The sequence below is a fragment of the Megalobrama amblycephala genome, linkage group LG10, assembly GCF_018812025.1.
Source record: "Megalobrama amblycephala isolate DHTTF-2021 linkage group LG10, ASM1881202v1, whole genome shotgun sequence".
NCBI classification, from domain to species: domain Eukaryota; kingdom Metazoa; phylum Chordata; class Actinopteri; order Cypriniformes; family Xenocyprididae; genus Megalobrama; species Megalobrama amblycephala.
Window position 1 is genome coordinate 33,972,832 of NC_063053.1, and position 22,079 is coordinate 33,994,910.

The window sequence follows — 22,079 nt, forward strand, 5'->3', positions numbered from 1 at the left end:
TAAATCTACTTTAAATGTCACGACCGCTACAACATGTCTTCAGTCTTTGAGACTTCAAATCATAAACACAAAGAGAAGCACTTTGAAGTTGAGAAGTTGTAGTACTGTATAAATTACAATGTTTCAAGTAAATCCTAAAGGATTTTGCAAGTAAGGTCATTTCTGAGAGTCTTTATGTGGGTATGCGGGTGAGGGGCTTAAAAATATTTTTCTCTATAAAAGCGCCAGAAAAGGTTTGGAAAGCATTACATTATATAGAGCTATAAACCAGACTTTTGACTATTGACAAAAAGTCTTTGCCGCTTGTTCTGGCCAATAACTACCTATTTAGATAACCAACCACAGATTTTTATGTGCCAAAGACAGATAAATCTGAAATTGAGGATGACACAGTACTAAACGTGGCAAGTGGCAAAGTGTGCATAGGCTTTGTGAGTTTCCATTTCTCTGAAGTAACCGGTGCAGATTTTCTGCGGTAGCACTCATTATATCCACCTGCTTTCTTATATAAACATAACTTTGTTTCCTGATGGACTAATAAAAAGTCGTCCTCCTGACACTGGAAAATGATGTGGAAGCCAACCAGTTAGAATGGAGCAGCCAAACAATTAGCCAATTAGATTGCAGTTTGTTGTGATCAGTATGCATCAAACGATCTGTGAATAGTGAGGAAGATTCATGCTCTGAATCTCATATTTCTTAATCTCTCTCTCTCTCTCAGGTGCGTCTGAACCCAGCAGAAGGTTCAGATGTGCTGAAGCGCTGGGCGGAGCATCTGTGTTCTCCTCAGGTTAATCTGAAGTCAAAGGCCATCCTGGTCCTGCTCTCATTAGGATGCTTTCAAAAAGTGGGCGAGATGCTCCACAGGTGGGCATTACTTTTCCTTCTTGATTTTTTTTTTGTCTAGCCCATTGAGTGTATCACCATTCATCCATGTTGTGGTTTAGTTTGTTATCTCCCACAGGAATAATAGGAAATAAATAAATGCATACATAAACAAAATTCTCATGCTGTTTCAAAACCGTATGGGAATTTCTTTCTTTCGCGGAACACAAAAGGAAATGTTTTGCAGAATATTGGTGTGGCATCATTAACATCCAACTTAAAGGGTTAGTTCACTCAAAAATGAAAATTGTGTCATTAATTACTCACCCTCATGTTGTTCCAAACCCGTAAGACCTTCGTTCATCTTCAGAACACAAATTAAGATATTTTTGATGAAATTCAAGAGGTATATGACGGTCCATAGACGGCAATATAATCAACACTTTCAAGGTCCAGAAATGTACTGAAGACATTGTTAAAATAGTCAGCGTGACTGAGCCGACGTTGGGACATAGAATCTGGAAGCGCTGAATGTAAACGGCGTAGGAGAATGACACAGAAGAGAAGATATTGTTGAATAAAGTCATTATTTTTGTTTAGTTTTTGCACATAAAAAGTATTCTCGACGCTTCATAAAATTAAGGTTGTACCACTGTAATCACGTAGAATTTTTTAACGATGTCTTTAGTACCTTTCTGGACATTGAATGACAGTAATTACATTACTTTCTATGGGGAACAAAACAAAAACCTTCTTTGATTTCATCAACAATATATTCATTTGTGTTCTGAAGATGAACAAAGGTCTTACGGGTGTAGAACGACATGAGGGTGAGTAATTAATGACAGAAATTTCATTTTTGGGTGAACTAACCCTTTAACATAGCATATGCCAAGTTTTAAATATGCAGAAATGTGAATGAGATGTAAGAGCTACAGCAGAGAGAAAGATTATCAGTGAATAGCAATAACATTTTGATCTGTTCATCACTCAAAGATATTGTCTTCAGAAGATTTGGACTATACTACATTATGGTGCTTTTTTGTTCTTTTGGAACAGCATGGTAATTCTTCAGAACTTTTCCTTTGTGTGTTCTAAAAGTCTTATGGGTTTTAAATAACATGATTGGGTGAACATTTCATTTAAAATTGCATAATGAATTTTTAAGTGAGAATTTGTCTTAATGTGTCGCTCAGAATTATGCATTTTTTCCAAACACATACAATATTGATTGACACATCCTTTCCTAAACGCCATTACATTTGAATGTGCATGATAAAGGACACGATGCTCAGATTTGTCTCTAATATATCTTTATATTTCCCGACAGCATGAGATATTTCGACCGTGCTGCACTCTTTCTCGAAGCCTGCTTGAAATATGGTGTGATGGAGACAAATGACGACGTTAATATCCTTCTGATGCATCTTCCAGTTTTTCAAACAGCAAAATGCAGCAGGGCTCTATTTAAAATGTAAAACTAATGTTGCATTTTTTTTCCCCCATTATCACTAGTATTTTATACACATTTTTAACTAAAATAATAAAGATCCCATGAAATCATATTAGGTCATGTCTGTTAGCTTGAGGCTATATGCTAATGTTCTCCTGAATGTTGACACAAAAGTCTTTCTCTTCACCGCAGCTGTTTGACAGTCTGTCTGCATTGGACACATTATGGACTGGTTTCACAGACAGGGCTTAAACTAATCCAGGATTAATCCTTAGGAAATTTAAGTAGCTTTTATAAAGGTACCCTAGGAAAAAAAAAAAAAAAAAATATATATATATATATATATATATATATATATATATATATATATATATATATATATATATATATATATATATATATATATATATATATCACTGGTGTGCATCTTGAGACAAAACAATGACTGACATATTTTAAGACATGCTTTCAGTTAAAACATCTCAAACATGCATTTTAGACTGGGACTAGCTTAAGCCAGGGGTAAAGTAAATATTTTAAACTGGTACATTTGTCTTTCTGAACAGGTGCATGATGTTGTATTGAAGCGTCCATTGTAGCGTGAAGCATCTCAATGCTCTGCTCACTTTGACGTGTTCAAGACCTGTTTAATCTTTGAACATATAAATGTAGCAAGTTTTGGCTTCCACTTCTGAAACCGAAGTTGAATGTCTTTTCCCATGTAACACATCAGTCATGGTCCCACTGCGGCTAAACACCCTCTGGCTCCGCCTGCTACAGTAGCCACGCCCCCAAACACACGCTATAGGTTGAGCTGGAAAGAGATTGATGGACCTCTCTTAATGTTTAGATGATGTCTGAGAGGCTCAATGTTTGCACTTTAGGGGCAGATAAACCCATGAATGGTGTACTAATAGTAGTCGATGAACAAACTGGGTTAAGAAAATGTATTTTAACATAAAATAATAACATACTTCACCTTTAAAAATGTTTTTAGAAACTCTTGAAAATGGACCACCGTCTTACAAGACACCCTTTGCCTAAGTTTCTTGGAGTCCATTTAAGTTTCCACATATTTTTAGGGGTCACGGTGGGCTGTAAGAAGTATCAAGAGATAACGGTGACTTTTTCTTTTTACTTGTATTACTTTCTTACTCCCAGTCTTCCTTAACCACAGCATCTCCACATAAGCTCATAGGTGCAGCCTTTGTGGACTACGCTAAACTGCTTCGCTCCATCGGGCTGAAACAGGGCGCCGTGCTTTGGGCGTCTCGGGCGGGAGAGAGAGGGAAGCAGCTGCTGGATGAGCTTTCCCAAACAGAGGGTATGGGGCCAGAGCCCAGTCCCAGCGAGGAGGAGGACGACAGACCTCTTGTGAACATAGAATGACTTGCCAGTGGGGAAGAAGAGGAAAACCATAAAATTCAAGATTCATAATATCTTCAAATCTCGTCCTTATCACACCCACAAGCATGCTAGTAATCATCAAACACAAACACATCTTTTCATGCAGTTTCAAGTGGTTTGTCTGGTTCATAGTTGTCTTCTCCGCTGGTTGTCAGGTGTGTTGTGTCCGAAAACATTCCCGTTATCCTGCTGTAATGTATTCCAAACCTGTTCTTGCACTTAGTTTATCGACCAAATATATATTTTCATAGTGATTTAAAACAAACCAAAAAATAAATAAATAATGACAATAATTAATAAAACATTTTAAGAACCTTTAAAATTGATTATTATATGTTTGACACTAAATATGCCTATACTTTCAGATTATGGAACCATTTTAAACCATTAAACAAAACATAATTAGGGTGAATTATGACCCTGACATATTCTTTAAAGGTTTCATGAGCATCACTGTAAGTTACATAAATGGTTATTATATGGTTATTTGATAGTTACATGGTTAAAATTTAAATGAAAAACAACAAATTCATAACTCATCCACTCCTCTGTGTGATGTAATTCAGATGAGTGCTGTTCCTTCAGTAATGTTGTATATGCCTTTCATTGATTGTTTGTGGTTTGTTGGCTGTATTCATGTAATATAGAATAAACCCCTATTTTTCCTCTCAGCCATTAACTTAATTGTGTAGTTGGATTGCACTTGTTCATGCAGTTGTTTTGTGTTTTGAGTTTGATGCAGTGTTTTGTTTGTATGATGTTTCCACGTAGCTTCAGATCTCAGAGAGTTGCTGTTTTTGGATATTGTCCTGTTGAAATGAGATGTGACTACAAACACTTCATGTTTGTGACACCACCTTTGTGTCCGATATAAAAATGGAATTTTTTTTTTTTTTTCTTCTTTTTTTAATGAGTAATTCATGTGTTGAATTATGATTATTGCCTTGTTTTGGTATGATTGTGAGTAATGATTCATGACTTTATCATTTAAATGTTCCTATTTAAACATTTGTAATTAATGTCCCAGGTGTTTGAGCTTACTGTATGGATATACTGCATGTATATATGCAAAGTAATAAATTCAGCCTGTACCATCCATTTTGATTTCCTCTCATGTTTTTTTATTTATTTTTTTATAAAATAGCTCAGTTTTATTAATGGGCCATATTTCATATGTAAGGAGAAAAAGGCTCATGAAATAGTTTAATTATGGCTGACTGCGAACTTCTACACTTTTGCTTTAATGTCAGTAAATCTGGGACGAGTGTAAATAAGCAATTACTAAACTTTTAAATTCACAAACACGAAACACTGCTTAGTTTTTGAGGATAAACTCCTGTAACACATGTCAAAAGAACTCCAGCTCTGTACTATTTATCAGTAGTGATGGAGGAGAGAGCGCTTTTAGACACTGAACCAATCGATTCGCAAAATGATTCGGTTTCAAAGCGCTCGAAACACTGTGTACTGACGGCACCTGCTGGTCAAGGAAAGACATCGTCCAAATAAATAAGGTCAAACTTGTAGAAATGAGCCTTTCATAAACCGATTTCAAATGTTTTTGCAAATATGACGCAATTAAGTTCTTTCAAGCGATCTGGTATGTTTGATTGAAAACGAAATGGAAGGATTTTTTAGACGGACACATCCGAATAATGTAGTCATTTTTGCCAGTATATATTTGTTAAATATTATTTAAACTAACTGTGGTATCTATATATGTGTAAGAATGTCGTCTCTATTGAACAGAGACAGAAAAGCGCATATCCAGCGAATGTAAAACTAACTTTTTTAATTATTTTTACTAACTTGTAGTTTTTTAATGTCAGGAACATTGAAAAAACTACAATCCTCAGACGTCACGTAACTTCCGCCATCTTCATTAAGGCGGTCCACAGACAGCAGAGACCTACCAAGTTTAGTTTAATGCACATCCATAGAGGTAGAAGTAGTAGTGAAGCGTGCAATAACATTTTACTAGTCTGCTGGTGTAGTCTACCGTCTGCAGGGCGGGCTTGAAAGCCATGGCCGAACCGATACGTGCTTTGTGCGATGATCTTATAAAGGCAGTGAATGTGATGATGGAGGCAGAATCCAGTCAGACATACCGCCTGGAGGCCCTTAAGGTGAATTAATAATACTAAACATGCTCGAAAACTCACGAAACTTTGCACACGCGTCAGAACTGGCGAAATTTTACATCTGATATGGGTTTCAGAATTAGGTGTGGCAAAATGTCTCCATAGCACGACCTTCAAAATGCGATATTTGTGCAGTTGTACCATTTCCAGGTACTTTACCGTAGTGATGCGCGATTTCGATACCTTTATGAATTGCAAAACGCGAATATGACTGATTTTATTACATTTAGTGTAAGAGGCGATCGATAGTGGATGATAATAGGCTGTGTAATGTAGTGACGAAACGCTGTTGGAAACATGAGCGAAGCACGCAAAAAGAAAGTCAGTTAAACATACTGCGGTAAAAATTCAAAATGTGGAGTTTTTATAACTTGATACAGTTAAGCAAAACCACACAACCAAGACTGACGTTTACAGGCTACCATCACGATTAAAAACATGACACTGATTTCATACAACAGGTCAATTAACAAGTAGTTAATATTAAGTCACTTACATTTTAGAAGGAACATTGACTGTTTTTGTTCCATTTTAGCAGCAAAAATAGTTTCAAACAAAGATCACAGCAGTACCAAAGCTCAACACTCAGCCTTGTTTTCATTACTGAATCATTCAGCGTTTTGAATGAATCGGTTGAGTGAAAGATTCAATGACCCATTCATAAACAACTGACTCATTCTTGAATGAATCAGCCATTGGAATTAATCGTTTGAATGAATGAATCAATGACCCACTCAATAAGACGGTTACTTGACGCCACCTACTGGTGGTTTAGTTTAATTTTTAAAAAATAATTCACCTCCAACATTTCATATTTGTATTTTCAAAAAATATTTAAAACAATCCCATAACATTATTTAATCCAGTTGTAATCGATCAAAAATATGCAGATTCACATATGTCAAAGCTGCAATATTCTGAAAGGATATTGCTTCACAACAAATTTACATTTCTACCACAAAAAAAAAAAAATCCGGACAAGCTACTGTTTTACTCGTACAAGTGAATGACCGATTTACGCGTGTCCACATGACAAGGCTTAATGTTGAGCCCTGTGTAAACTTAATGGGTTGCGTTTCAGTCACCATTTCATATTGTCTGACAACAAAAACATAAAAAAATATATAGATGAAACAATCTTATTGGGAATTTGGCTGTATTAAAATATATTATGTGAACAAAAGGGTAGCACCAGAGAAGCAAACAAATCTAAAGGGCTGACACTTGGCAGAATGCGAATGCAACAATGACATGATGAATTTTCTAATTGCCGTATGTCATCATCTATCGACATTTAGTGACATATGTGGCATTAAAAAGCATTAAATTAGATTTAATGAAACCTGTAGAAACCCTGTTTCAGTAAACGAGGCTTCGTTGCGTCATAACTGTTTCGAAACATTTCGAAATTTCAATGGTTCACCACTGGGGGGCGATGATCTCTGTGAACGATGAATATGAGATCGCCCCCAGTGGTGAACCATTGAACAAGTATCTATGCTTAACCTGGTCTCTGATCAGTTTTATACATCTGTAGACATTTTAATTGACCCTTCGCCAAATTGTAATTTTTTTAAGAAATTCAAACAATAAAAAACGTTTTGTGGCTCTTTAATGTGTTGTGACAGATCGCTGTAGCGCCTCAGCTCAAGCGGCTCGTGAACCGATCATCTCTTCCTACTAGTTAATTTATAGCATCAAATAAACATGAATGAACATCAGAAGGAATGTTGTTTCAAACGCAGAAAGACGTCAATACACACCATTTTTCAAGTTCAAGTCCACCGAGGTTAATCTTCTAACTCCTGACTGCTTTGTCGGACAAAATGGCGGATTCTGCATTATGATTGGTTAGATCGCTTGTCAATCAAACTCCCAGCAATGGGTCAGTTGATTCGAAGCTTTGAAAAGCTTAGCTTCTCCCATCACTACTTTAACAAATTACTCCAAGAGTTTTAATCGAATGTCTTCATATTTGGTGAGAGTAATCATAAGGGCTTTGTGATGTTAAATTGTGAAAATCTTGAGTTTTCGTCGAATGGCTTGTTCCTGGCTGCCTGACAAATTTCGATGTTTCGCCATGAAACAGTAATTTGTTGTAACTCAGGCAAACAATGTCCAATCTGCCCCAAACGTGACCCGTTTGATTAGAGTCCTGTCCTGAACACATGTCCATGCCCATATTCAGTTGTAGTCATGCTGGCAACAGGAATTGACATTTACCACTGTTATAGACTCCTAACAACATTTTAAAGTGCCAGCAAGTGCTAAACTGCCTAGCATCAGGTTAAAACATGGTAGTAGCAACACTTGGCTAAGTGTTAATGCATACTAGTAATGCCATGAAACAGGAAGTTGCTGTAACTGAGGCATGTATTGTCCAATTTGCCCCAAACTTAACATGTTAAAAGATGTTAGCAACACTTAGCTAAGTGTTAAAGCATGCTATTAATGCATTGAAACAGGAAGTTGCATGCAATGCCCAACCTAAACAAACTTAACATGTTTGATAAGAGTCCTGCCCTGAGCACATCTGCATGCCTGTATTCACTTATAGTCATAGCACCACCTGCTGGCAACAGGAAGTGACATGTTAAACACTGTGACACACTAGCAACATACTACAATATGACAGTGAGTGTTAAACATGCTAGAAACATGTTAAAACATGTTAGTAGCCACACATAGTTAAGTGTTAATGCATGCTAGTAATGCCATGAAACAGGAAGTTGCTGTAACTCAAACATGCAACATCCAGTCTGCCCCAAACTTAACATTTTTGATAAGAGTCCTGCCCTGAACACATCTACATTGAAATATTCAGTTATAATAATAGCGCCAGCTACTGTTAACAGGAAGTCAGTGTTTATCTTGCTGGAGTTTTTTGCTGTTTCTGAACGATGTCGTACCAGTTACAGGTGTCTGTTAGATCGCACAACACAAGGACTATTAATTGGCGTCACAAGCACAATAACAAATTTAAAAGTGAGAAGAAACATGATCAATAAACTGTTAAATGCAGATATACACAGGGATTCTCTTTGTGCCATGAACTCTTCAATGCGCAGCGCAATGCGCATAAGCGGTTTGTGCTGCTGTGTTTTGAAAATGGTTTTGAAGCATTTCATCATGGTTTTGCACACTGAAAGATTATTAATAGCCTATTTGTTCTGTCGTATCAATTATATTTTGTTGCTCCATTAAAAAGCTGCACAATACATTTAAAATAAACGTTTTTTAATCTTCTATTATTATAAATACATATAGTTATTTACATTCACATATAAATATATTTTTTCATTTCAATTAGAATACAAATAGTAATTTTAAACTTTTTATTAACAATTAGATTTTTATAAAATTACTGTGCAAAGTCACCTACAGTAGTTTATTTATTTATTTATTTGTTGGTCAGCTTATGATTAGGGTACAATGGGGCTAAACGCACACCTTAAGAAAATTTGTGCTTTTCACTACTTTCAAAGTATATGATTGCAGGAAAATATATATGTTTGTATTGGACATTAATGGAGCAACATATTTTGTGTGAAAAAAAAAAATCATAAAGTGGTCAATTTTGTTTAAAAAATCTTATAAATGTATGAGGTGGTGAGGGGGGCCTTTTACCCCACACACGGGGTAAAAGGCTCCCCAGCATGGGGTAAAAGGCACTCAGTATTGATACAAATACTTTAGCTAAAATAATGTTTTTAATAATGTCTAGGTTAATACTTGATCAAAAGAATAACTTTAGCAAAATATATGCAAAATAAATAGCAAAATTTGTACTATTTTCCTGTTTATTTTGATAAATAAAAGAATTCATTTTTGTTCAGTAAATATACTGTCATTAAAATAGGCCTATGTGATATATATTTTTATATATAAAATATAAAAGTAGATTTTAAAAATGCAGAAATACAGAAACAAAATTATTTTAAACAGTAAAGATTCTGAAAGCATTGAAGGAGATCCCATAATAGCCTATTTAATATAGATTTACAATAGTAACAATAAATTATATGTTATTCTGATATGATTAATATATTTAAAAATATGATTTTCATTATAAATATTGGTATTATCTCCAAGATGGATACCCAATTTGATTTGATATTTGCCATCTGAATCTAACCATGTCTCGTCAACAAATGGAAAAGTCAGTCAGCTATTCATTATCATGTTAATTATTGTGCCTTTTGCCCCAACAGCAGGGGCGCTTTTTACCCCAAATACCATACTTTTACATGTTCTTCCGTTATTGAAAAACTGTTGCTTGAATTACCTTGAACAAAACTGAAAATCATTAAGAAGACCTTTGTCTGAAAATACAAACATTCATTTAATGGATTCTTATTTGCTACTTAAATAAACAACATTTTAAAAAACATCAAATATTAGATCAAACTACCTCAGAAAACAAATTTGATTGTATATTTTAAAAAATGAATGTTTAGGAAAGTGCTGCGGCTAGTTTTTGTGCCATCTAGTGGTTTAGAGGAAAATAAAATCAAAGGTGCCTTTTGCCCCGCTGCGCCTTTAGCCCCGTTGTACCCTATATAATTCTATTCATTTTTTATTTTTCTCTGTAATGAAGTAGTGTGTTTAGTGCATTCTGGATTGTTTAAAAAAATCAAAGAGTGACCATTAGTTCCACAAATACAGATGTATAGATACATGCCTCTACTAATTATTCTAGAAATAAATTAATTCATCAAAGGTAACCTCTTTTGCTACATATTTTTAATGGTTTAAATGTATACTCTACATGTTTGACCACTTAGGAACAATCATTTAGCCTGTATGTTGTGTACATGACTAATGTGCCCTACCATCACCAATAAATAAATTACTATTAGAGCACAAAACTGTTTACACAAGAACACATTTCTTCACTGATCTAGTCACTTAATTTTGCTCTCAGGAATGCACCAGATTTATGCATTTGAATTTAAGATGTACAAAATTTTCCTTAGAGGGACAGATGTCCACCCACCACAGTCTCACAAAATCCTGTGGGAAACACAGGAAGTGATGTGTTTAACACTGTGATGCACTTCTAGCAACATACTAAAACATGCTATTGAGTGCTAAACATGCTAGAAATGTACAACAATTAATAAGCAATGTTTATTTATTTTATTTTTTTTTTTTATGCTAGAAAGCCTAAATTTAATCTGTTCATCATATAGTGAATGTGTCTCTTCAAAAAGAAATGGACTGAACCACTCAATTCATCTGGATTAGTTTTACAATCTCTTTATGAACTTATTGAAGCGTCAAAGTGGTAGTTGCGTTGCTACCAATGGAGGGACAGAAATCTCTCAGATTTCACCAAAAGATTTTCGGATCATTTGTGATCCGAAGATGAACAAAAGTCTTGACATGAGAGTGAGTAATTAATGACAGATTTTTCATTTTTGGGGGGAACTATCCATTTAATTGCAAATGACTGCGCTAAGAATTTTGGTTATAAAAATGTTCTGTTGTATTGAAACAGTCACCCCAAAATTGAGTATACTGATCAGTGAATGTTGTGTTGCAGCCTTACTAGATGCTGTTGTGTTTTTAAATGTTGCAATAGTTTTCCTTGTTGTAGTTTATTGAAGATTTCAAAGAGAAAAGCCCCTTCTGCGTTGAATGTGGTCTTCAGTTAGCGGAGAAATCTCAGACTGCAGTGGTCAGACACTTTGGGCTGCAGATACTGGAGCATGTAGTCAAGTAAGTGTCTCAAACACTTTAGTGTGTGTGTGCATCAATAGCTATGCTTGCATCCAAAGTTGTGAATTTTGAGTAGTGTGTAAAACATTTGCAAATAAAGGACTGTTTCTAAATCATGTTTCTAAATCAAGATAATAAAGTTGTCACTTCCTGGGAAATTGGTGAAGAATATTTCTAATAAAATTTTCTGCCATCAGTGAAGCCACTGTGGCTCTTTTTTCATACATCATAAATGACTTGTGCCTCACAGCAGAAGTGTGCAGAAGAAATTAAATAAACGCTGTCTTGTTCTCTTTGGTTCGGATACTGGTGTTTGGGAACGCAAACTTGTGAGACGCCTCTGGGAGGGAATTAAACCAAATCATTCTGATGACAAAACTTTGGCTCAGGCATTTCAGAAGGATCAAAGCCACATTTGAGAAGCTGTGCAGTGAAGGCCCTGTTTACACCTGGTATTAAGATGCATTTTGGTCGATCAGAACACAAGTGAACGACGCTAAATACAGGTGCAAACGTGGTCTAAAATATTTTGAGCTTGTCCACTTTCAACCACTTCAAAAATGCATTCGACCAGATTGCTTTTGTAGTGGAAACGCTCATGTGGTCAAATGTGTTGGAACAGCCACAAAAGCTGACCTACTGACCTAAAGCATAAACATTATGGGAAAAGCTCTAGCCAGACGAGATTTAAACTGTGTTGCTGGAGACCCAAGTTTGGTTTGAAGACGAAACGAAAAACATATCAATGTTCTCTCACCATTCCTGATTTCTAACACACGCTTGCAGCTTTTGGCTGGTCTTGTGGCCCATACATTTGCCTACCCATAGTCCCCTAGAATAAGTCAGGACAGAAGTAGTTGAAAGTGGACAAAAGAGACAGATTAAAACACCAGGTGTAAATGGGAATGTGTCTCCCTCGTCTATTTGTGATCTAATCGACCAAAACGCATCTTAATACCAGGTGTAAACAGGGCTGAAATTGGTCTACTTTACTGTTTGTCCAGTTATCCAATCACATCCTCTGTTGAGGCAAAGTCATGTGGGTTAGCACATCAAGGGATTTATTCTTTAAATGTTTTTTCCTTTATAGTTTATATGCATGTCTTCTTATTGGATAATTATGTAAATTTTTTCCATTCAATTTTTTTTTTATGTGATAACCCAAAATGGGTGGATGGAAACATAGCTACAGTGAACACTGAACACATTTTTCTGTGAACAGGTTTCAGTGGAATAACATGACTCCGCAAGAAAAGCTCCAGCTGAAGAACTGCACTATGGGCCTGTTGTCACATGTGAGCATCTTGGAAATGTCTCTACTCAATCATCTTATTGCATGCTTTATGAAGATTTCTTATTTATATGGCTTGTTCCTGTTTTAGGGTACACATCCAATTCTGCAAGAGGAATGTCATGTTAAGGATGCGCTCTCACGCATAGTAGTTGAGATGATCAAGAGAGAGTGGCCGCAGCACTGGCCTGACATGCTGAAGGAGATGGAGGCCCTGACTGCTATGGGGGTATCAAGAGTTTTGACTTGATTTTGTAATAATAATAATAATTATGGCTGCTTGATCCTGCTCCTGAATTAATGCCTTCCTGTCAGAGTTTAGTTCCAAAAAATACAAAGTAGGTGTGCACATCCAAAACCCAGAATTGGGCTTTGGTGCAGGACTAAAAAAATATAACGAAATAAAGTATGGATGTCCACACACTAAACTTAAGGTCTAGAAAGTTGATTAAAAACAGGGTCATATATATATATTTTTTTTTAATTCAGTGTGCGGACATCTCTGCTTTTTTTATATAGTTTAGTTCCAACCCTTGTCTTGAGAGTGGGGGCAATATGACCACAGTCTTATTTCAAAATATACATAATTTTCTTTCACAATAATGATATATAGTTATTCTTGTTTTATTTTTTATTACAAATAACAACAAAGATACAAATTACAAACAAAAGGACAAAATATAATAAAATACTAAGATACCAATAATATTACAAGGTTTTTTATCATTTTTCAGGCATAGTAAGGAGATGCCATGTTTCCCACAGGATTTTGTGAATTTTTAAGGGGACTCAACTCTTTTTTTTTGTTGTTGTAATGTAGGCCCTGTTTACACCTGGTATTAAGAGGCCATCTAAAACGGCATCTAAAATGATTTGAGCTTGTAGTAGCGTAGACGCTCATGTGGTCAAATGCGTTCGAACAGCCACAAAAGACGCCTGCTGACCTAATGCGTAAACATTATGGGAAGCACACTAGCCGGGGCGGGATTTAAACTTTGTTGGCTGAAGACCCAAGGTGTGTTTGAAGACAAACAACTTTCAAATAACCAAGCACAATTTTCTCTCGCCATTCCTGATTTCTAACACACAATCACAATGTTTGCCGTGGTCTTGCGGCTGTCAGAACATAAATGGAAGCTGCTGCTCTCCGTATGTTTTTTCGTCTTCTCCAGGCGCATTCATATGTAAATAGCTTGATCTTATTTTGTCCATTAGATTGAAAGATCTGAAAAATCCCATACATTTACCCTCCCCTTGAAGAAATCGGGACAGAAGTGGTTGAAAGAGATGGATTAAAGGTGCGGAAGAACATGTTTTCAAAAGATGTAATATAAGTCTAAGGTGTCCCCAGAATGTGTCTCTGAAGTTTCAGCTCAAAATAGTTTTTTTTTTATTAATTTTTTTAACTGCCTATCATTATAAATGCGCCGATTCAGGGCACGCGGCCCCTTTAAATCTCGTGCTCCACGCCCCAAGAGCTCGCGCTTGCCTTAAACACCATAAACAAAGTTCACACAGCTAATATAACCCTCAAAATGGATCTTTACAAAGTGTTCGTCATGCAACGTCTAATCGCGTAAGTATAGTATTTATTTGGATGTTTACATTTGATTCTGAATGAGTTTGATAGTGCTCCATGGCTAAAGCTAACATTACACACTGTTGGAGAGATTTATAAAGAATGAAGTTGTGTTTATGAATTACACAGACTGCAAGTGTTTAAAAAATGAAAATAACGACAGCCTACAGTAAGAAACGATGGTAACTATCCACATTTAACAGTACATTAGCAACATGCTAACAAAACATTTAGAAAGACAATTTACAAATATCATTAAAAATATCATGATATCATGGATCATGTCAGTTATTATTGCTCCATCTGCCATTTTTCGCTATTGTCCTTGCTTGCTTACCTAGTCTGATGATTCAGCTGTGCACAGATCCAGACGTTAATACTGGCTGCCCTTGTGTAATGCATTGAACATTGCCTGGCATATGCAAATATTGGGGGCGTACATATTAATGATCTCGACTGTTACGTAACAGTCGGTGTTATGTTGAGATTCGCCTGTTCCTCGGAGGTCATTTAAACAAGTGAGATTTATATAAGAAGGAGGAAACAATGGAGTTTGAGACTCACTGTATGTCATTTCCATGTACTGAACTCTTGTTATTCAACTATGCCGAGGTAAATTCAATTTTTGAATCTAGGGCACCTTTAAAACACCAGGTGTAAATGAGAATGTGTCTCCCTCATCTACTTGAGAGCCAATTGATCAAAACGCATCTTAATAAGAGGTGTAAACAGAGCCAAAATGTCTGTCTACTTTACAGTCACACTGATGTTTTAGGAAGCCAAACAATTAGAATGTAATGATAATAATCATTTTATAATATAGTAATTGCTATATTGTATAACAAATGCACTGCAAAATAAATGAAAATAAATATTTCATTAGTACTCTACACTATAGTAGGGAAATATGAGATAAACCCTTGAGCTTTTATTTTCACAGACACTGCAGTTAAGCTTTTATTTTGGCGGAAAACAAAAATTTCTATGAAAAAAGGTTTACAAACGCATTTCATTACAAATCTTGTGAAATGCTGTAATCCTACAAAAATGTTGGAAATTATGCAAACGTTGAAAGAAAACCTTACGTTCCCAAATGCACATTAAACACATGCAGAGATGGAGTTCACTGCATTCATGCACTGTGAACTGAGCATAAGATCCCACCCTCCCTTCATAGCATCTCCAAAGCAACGCCTCCTTACCTGTACAGCAGGAAGCAAACAAAAACATCACAAGAGACAGCGTTAAACTACCTCATGTCTCAAAGCACATATCATTACAAAATAATGAACATAAACAACTTAAAGAGCACTGACCTTTACTACCTGACTGCTGCAGATTCATTTGGGCGTTGATAGTGTTGCCATTGAAATGCATAAATTCGAGTCACGAAACTGCTCTGAGTATAATGTCAGGGGTTTCCATCTCTTCCAAATCACAGTAGTTATGGCATGAATGCAGCATAAGCTCATTTTGTTTCAGGAGGAACTTTAAAATGTGGCTGCTGTTTTGGTTGCTCAGCATGAAACGTGATGATGACGTGTGATGTCTGTGCAAGTAGGGTGCGTGGAGTTGTGGAAATCAGACCAAATGCAATGATTGGACAAAATTGTTTTGGTCCTATGCTTACCACAGGCGAGATATATACATATAAATATGTTTAGACCACTTAACTTAGTGACTGCTATCAGGATGTGAAGAGACTTTCAATCAGCATGACAAAAAAGTGTACATGGGGAACAGGACTGTAAAATAAAGTGCTACCAAAATGATAATCTTTAATACACTCATGTAACCCTGGTTCCCTGACAGGAGGGATTGAGACATTGCGTCAGTAGTTGATGCTATGGGGAAACCCATTTCTCTAAAAATACTGAAGCCGCATGGAATCCTGTCATTGTATAGCACTGGCCAATAGTGTGTGAGCTCGCTGAGAGGCTCCGCCGCCTCTGCCTATATAACGCAGAGCCAAACCTCAAAAATTTCCTCAAAATCTTTCTTCTTCAAGAAGGAATATGAAGAGAAGCCTGCTCACCATTGGACAAATCAGAATCCAGAGGACGGCACGTGTTTCCTGCTGCGACTGCGAGTCATTGGACAATGAGAAGAAGAATGTCTATGAAGCTTCAAGATACCTTTTCATCCTGCAGGGGACTTCTCGAAGATGAAGATCCCCACTACCACTGCGTCTTCTTCCTGGAATGATTTGGACTGTCCTCACTGTAAAGGCATGATGGCCCTATCTCTCTGCACTCAACTTGCTCTTGCGATGATGATGCTATGTCCACAGCGGTGTCAGAGAGAGGAACAGGCTGAAGCTTTGATGTGCTTATCGCACATGCGTCACAATTTCTAGTGAAGCCCCATATCGGGGTGTGTGTTGGTTTCCCAGAGTCACGTGATCGATGATAAACGAAGCCTCACTTTCTGTCCAATCACGTGCGTGTTTTGCTTTTCGTATCGGAATGTTCGAACCCCCAGATCTTACTTTATGAGTAGCTTTTCATTCAGACTTACTCAATTACATTTTTAAATACACAGTCTTACAAGTAATATGAAGAATACAAATTATTTCAGGAAAATAAAATATTTTGCCATATGGAATTCATATATATGTACATTTATTCTTCTGTTACATCGTATTGATATTCATACTGACATTAAAAAAAAAAAAGAAAGCTTCAGTGCTTCATGAGGCTTCATTTGCCCATCAGTATTTAACTAAGACTAATATTGGAACAAGTAGCTAACTGAAATTGAGAGCTTATATCAGGGGTAGGGAACGTTGATCCTGGAGGGCCATTGTCCAGGGTTTAGCTCCAACCCTAATTAAACACACCTCAAGCTAATCAAGGTCTTCAGGATTACTAAAGTTACAGGCAAGTGAGTGTTCTTTTCAGGGTTGGAGCTAAACTCTGCAGGACAATGGCCCTCCAGGATCAACGTTCCCCACCCCTGGCTTATATACACAGCAAACGAAGGAGCTATTTAACAATACACACCTGAACAGAATATTCAAATCAATCAGAAACCATGGTGACAAAAAGACAAGGAACAGAGGATGACAGAACTAATTAACAGATTAATAATGAAACTCAGACATGAACAAAACATAAAAAATGTGACAGTATACCTCCCTCGTCCTCGCACCATAAGTCCACAGGGGTGGGTGCCCTGGAGGCTGACAAGGGGTGGCTTAGGCAGGAGAGGAGTCCTTCAGGGCAGAACTGGCAATACATTGAGCCAGGTAGGTGCTGGTAGTTCAGGGAGCCAGGATGGTGCCGGCAGTGCAGGGAGCCAGGGAGGCGCTGGTAGCTTAGGGAGCCTGGGAGGTGCCGGTAGCTCAGGGAGCCTGAAGTGGACTCGGGCTGGAGCAGACTCTAGGCTATAGCGGACTCAGGGGTTGGAGCCAACACTGGACTGGAGCGGACTCAGGGGCTGGAGCCAACACTGGACTGCGCTCGGGCTGGAGTGGGGGTGTGTGTGGCCCAGACATGCATAGCAGCAGCAACATAGATGGAAAGGACCATGTCTTCAATAACGTCAGAATTGACACTGGGGCTAGAGCAGACTCTGGAGCTGACTCAAGGGCTAGAGCTTACACTGGACTGTGCTCACAGGCTGGAGCCAACACCGGACAGGACTCAGGGGCTGGAGCCGACAGTGGATTGTGCCCAGTGGCTGGAGCTAACACTGAACTGGAGCAGACTCAGGAACTGTGGCCGACACTGTACTGGAGCAGACTCAGGAACTGTGGCCGACACTGTACTGGAACAGACTCGGGCTGAAGCAGACTTTGGACTGGAGTGGACTCGGGTTGGAGCCAACACTGGATTGGAGCGGACTCAGGGGCTGAAGCTGACACTGGACTGCGCTCAGGGTTTGGAGTGTATGTGTGTGTGGCCCAGACATGCACAGCAACAGCAACATAGATGGAAAGGACCGCTTCTTCGATAGCGTCAGAATTGGGATGAAGAGCTGGTTCTTGAATTTCCCTTTACGCAGCAGACTCTGCAATTGTAGCCTCCGGAACGGATTCTGGAATTTCACTCACTGGAATGGACTCGGGAATTTCATTCACTGGAACGGACTTGGGAATTTCACTTACTGGAACAGACACGGGAATTCCACTAACTGGAACGGACTTGGGAATTTCACTTACTGGAACAGACACGGGAATTCCACTAACTGGAACGGACTCTGTGATTTCACACACTGGAACAGACTTACGAGCAACTCTGGAGTGGGCTCTTGGGTTGGAGCAGTAACTTGGAATGGAGCTGGATCTTGGAATTAATCCATACAGAGATGAGTGTATACCCGCCACGAGTAGTTTCTCATCACTGGTAAGTCCAGTGATTGGTCACCCTGTGCACTGACCAAATAGATAGTTTTAAGGCTGGTATCATCCAGATTTGAGAATTCAGCCAACTCAGAATTTGAGGGAGTAGTCCCTGAAAGGAAGTGCTTAGTGGTGAAGAACAATGAAATAATGATGTTATGCCTGATACCGGGGCTTCGAAGCTTGTGTCAAGAGCGTCAGGTTCTTCCCGCCAGAGCTCCGTATGGAGGCTTGTATTTTTTTGGTGAAATGACATCACCAGTGACATTCGAAGCCTTGTTTGAGTGCAGAGCTTCGAGAAGAAACTGTTTTCCCTCTCATGTTACACAAGCACTTCCACTTCCACTTCTCTCTGTCCAGTCCACCTTAATCTACAAAAGCACTACCCAGTTACAAAATTGAAAAATTATGAAACAACACTGAGCATAAATACTTTACAGTACTATTTATTTATGCATGTGTTTATGTGTGTATGCTAATGTATTATGAACCATGGAACACACATTTTGGCGCCGTCACACTCTTGATCATTTTTTTTCCTGCACCATATTTTCATTGACCATCAGGTGTCCCTGCATGCATCTGAAGTCTCGATAAATTAACCACTTTTAAACACAGCTGGCTGGAAACATTCAAAGCTTCATGAAGCTTCATCTCGCCACCAATAAAACGAAGGCTTTAGCTAAATCCATCTGTAATGGGTTTTGGTATTCTGTCACGCTGTATCTTAAAGACTCTCTTGATGAAGGAGTGAAGAAATACTTTTTAAATTTATTTAAATACAAAACCAAGAAATTCAGGGATATATAGGCAAACACTAACAGCATAAAAACAAACAATACAGCATTTAACTAAGACTAATACCGTAACAAGGAGCTAACTGAAACAGGGCTTATTTACACAGCCAACTAAGGCATTAATTAACAAGACACACCTAAAGAGAATACTCAAGTCAATCAGAAACCATGATGACAAATAGGCAGGGAATAGAGGATGACAGAACTAATAAAAAAAAATTAGAAGATTAAATGAAACTGACATGAACAGAACATAAAAACAGGTTGAAAACAAACCCAAAACATGACAAACTTGCAGTTCTGACTTTTTTCCTTAGAATTGCATGATATAAAGTTGCAATTGCGAGTTATAAAGTCAGAATTGCAGGATATAAATTTGCAAGTTTATTTCTCGCAATTCTGACTTTTTTTTTCTCAGAATCATGAGATTTAAACTCTCAATTACAAGTTATAAAGTCCAATTCTGAGGGGAAAAAAGTCAGAATTGTGAGATAAAAAGTCACAATTAAGCTCCCATAGACCACTTCTCAGAATATGAAGAAAATGAAAAGCTTTAGGATTCATCTGGACACGATAGGCTTAAACCAGCCAAGATACCAACACAAAAACATTCAACAAATTGTTCTCTAATTATTGTTATTGGCAAAATCTTGAGATATAATTTGTCAAATTTGACAAACCTGGTTGTAACTAAACTCTGCAGGAATCATCAGGAGTCGGTGTGAGAATATTCTGTTGATCTGCTACTAAAATTTTGCATGACATGTAAACATACTCAATGACCATTTTACATGGACAACAATATTCCGATATTAACACAATTATGACAATACTCTGATTAAGAAACTACCATGTAAACAGCGATTTTTGATTACCTTAATCCGACTAAAGTCATACTTGAAGTAAACACAAATCGAATTAAGACAGTTGGAGTATTCCTATTTTAGTCGCATTATTGGAGTGTATTATAGACATGTACACACCTTAATCACACTATTAACGTCATGTGGCAGTTTTCGCCGCATTTTGCTACAGGACACATAATAGGCTACACACATGGCAGTGGTCAACCATTTGACGGCAAACAAGAGAGCAAGCTTCAAGCAAGCCACAGATCAAATTCCTCTCACCTCATCTCTCATCCAGTAGGCTACCTCTGAGTTTGTCGCGGTGGCGTGAATGAAATGTTGCCGAGTTAAAGTGTATAGGAGGCCTGTTGCTGGAGAATTTGTATCCACCGTCGTCTATTTACAGAGCCCCACACATGAGAGGGAAAATAAATAGTAGGCTAAATCGTGCGAACAATTTCCTAATTCGTTCCCTCCATTTACTAAATTGTGCGCACAATTTACTAATTTGTTCCCTCGATTTATAAATCATGTGCATGATTTATAAATCGAGGGAACGAATTAGTAAATCGTGCGCACAATTTATTTATTTTTTTCTTGCATGTCCGTATCTATTTGCACGTATTGCATGTCAAATAATTAACTGTACTTGAAGCTTTCGTAAAATATAATAATGAAACACCCAAAACTGTGTATGGTAGGCTACCATAACGAAGACGAACTGTGTGATATGTAAAATTCTGTAGAGAACGTCGGACGGCGTGCCATGTGGACATAATGATGTTTGCCATTAATCGATCTATGTTATATAACATGTAAAACGGGAACATGAAAGGAATATTCTAAAGGCAACTCATGTAAACACCTAAATCATAATATTGTCTTATTCAGAATAAGGTCAATAATTAGATTACTGCTGTCCATGTAAACGTAGTCATTATCTATTTGAATAAACAATCATTGTATTTCTCTTCAGGATGCTCAGACAGAACTCGTAATGCTTGTCCTGCTGCGGTTAGCTGAGGATGTGATGACATTTCAGACATTACCCACTCAAAGACAGCGAGAAATCCAGCACACCCTTGAGGAGAATATGGACAGCATCTTCACCTTCCTGCGTGGCATTTTGATTATGCAGCTTCATGTGAATGAGCACAACAAGTTGGTGAGTTCTTCAGACATTCAAGATCTCATGCAAAAGATTTTTGAAATGATTTGTGTGCTTTTTCTACAGTCTGGTGCATGCAATAGGATATTGTAACATTCATATGATTTGAATAGATTCATTCATGTTGTTTTCTAGAAATGTGTTGCTGGTCTGGAATTGAAGGTGAGTCTGTTATTTATCTGTATTTATCAGGTAGAATTTTTTTGGAGGGGGTTGTGAACAGTGTAAAACATAGATAAAGATAACCCAGGATTTTTGTTAACCCGGGGTTTAGACTGACCAAAGCTTAAATGAAAGTGCTAGAACCCAGAGACCCCAGTTTGCATGAATGTAAAGACCAGACACAACTAATTCTGCATTTACACTAAGTAATTCTGTTGTTTTTTTTTTGTTTTGTTTTTACTGATCAGACTTAGTTACATTTATACAAATAGCTAAAACACATTAATCAGATTGGATTTGTTAGCATCTGAGTAAATTTCAATTGTAGTCTGTTGAAAATCTGAG

General features: G+C 37.4%; 2 protein-coding genes across 4 annotated transcripts in view; both read left to right on the forward strand.

The window, feature by feature from the left end:
- Positions 1-4,781, forward strand: part of wdr11 (WD repeat domain 11) — a 101,490-nt gene extending 96,709 nt beyond the window's left edge. For both annotated transcript variants that reach the window (XM_048205850.1, XM_048205851.1), the window contains exons 27-29: positions 722-867; positions 2,156-2,235; positions 3,465-4,781. In XM_048205850.1, coding sequence (XP_048061807.1) covers positions 722-867; positions 2,156-2,235; positions 3,465-3,667 — 429 coding nt within the window. In that variant the 3' untranslated portion in view covers positions 3,668-4,781. The remainder of the gene's footprint in view (positions 1-721; positions 868-2,155; positions 2,236-3,464) is intronic.
- A 771-nt stretch (positions 4,782-5,552) lies between these two features.
- The window catches only part of LOC125277465 (exportin-5-like), a 54,543-nt gene continuing 38,016 nt past the window's right edge, over positions 5,553-22,079 (forward strand). Inside the window, exons 1-6 of one of the 2 annotated variants that reach the window (XM_048205854.1) lie at positions 5,553-5,811; positions 11,426-11,547; positions 12,770-12,842; positions 12,930-13,067; positions 21,381-21,569; positions 21,708-21,734. In XM_048205854.1, coding sequence (XP_048061811.1) covers positions 5,710-5,811; positions 11,426-11,547; positions 12,770-12,842; positions 12,930-13,067; positions 21,381-21,569; positions 21,708-21,734 — 651 coding nt within the window. In that variant the 5' untranslated portion in view covers positions 5,553-5,709. The remainder of the gene's footprint in view (positions 5,812-11,425; positions 11,548-12,769; positions 12,843-12,929; positions 13,068-21,380; positions 21,570-21,707; positions 21,735-22,079) is intronic. The other variant, XM_048205855.1, reaches the window with a different exon arrangement.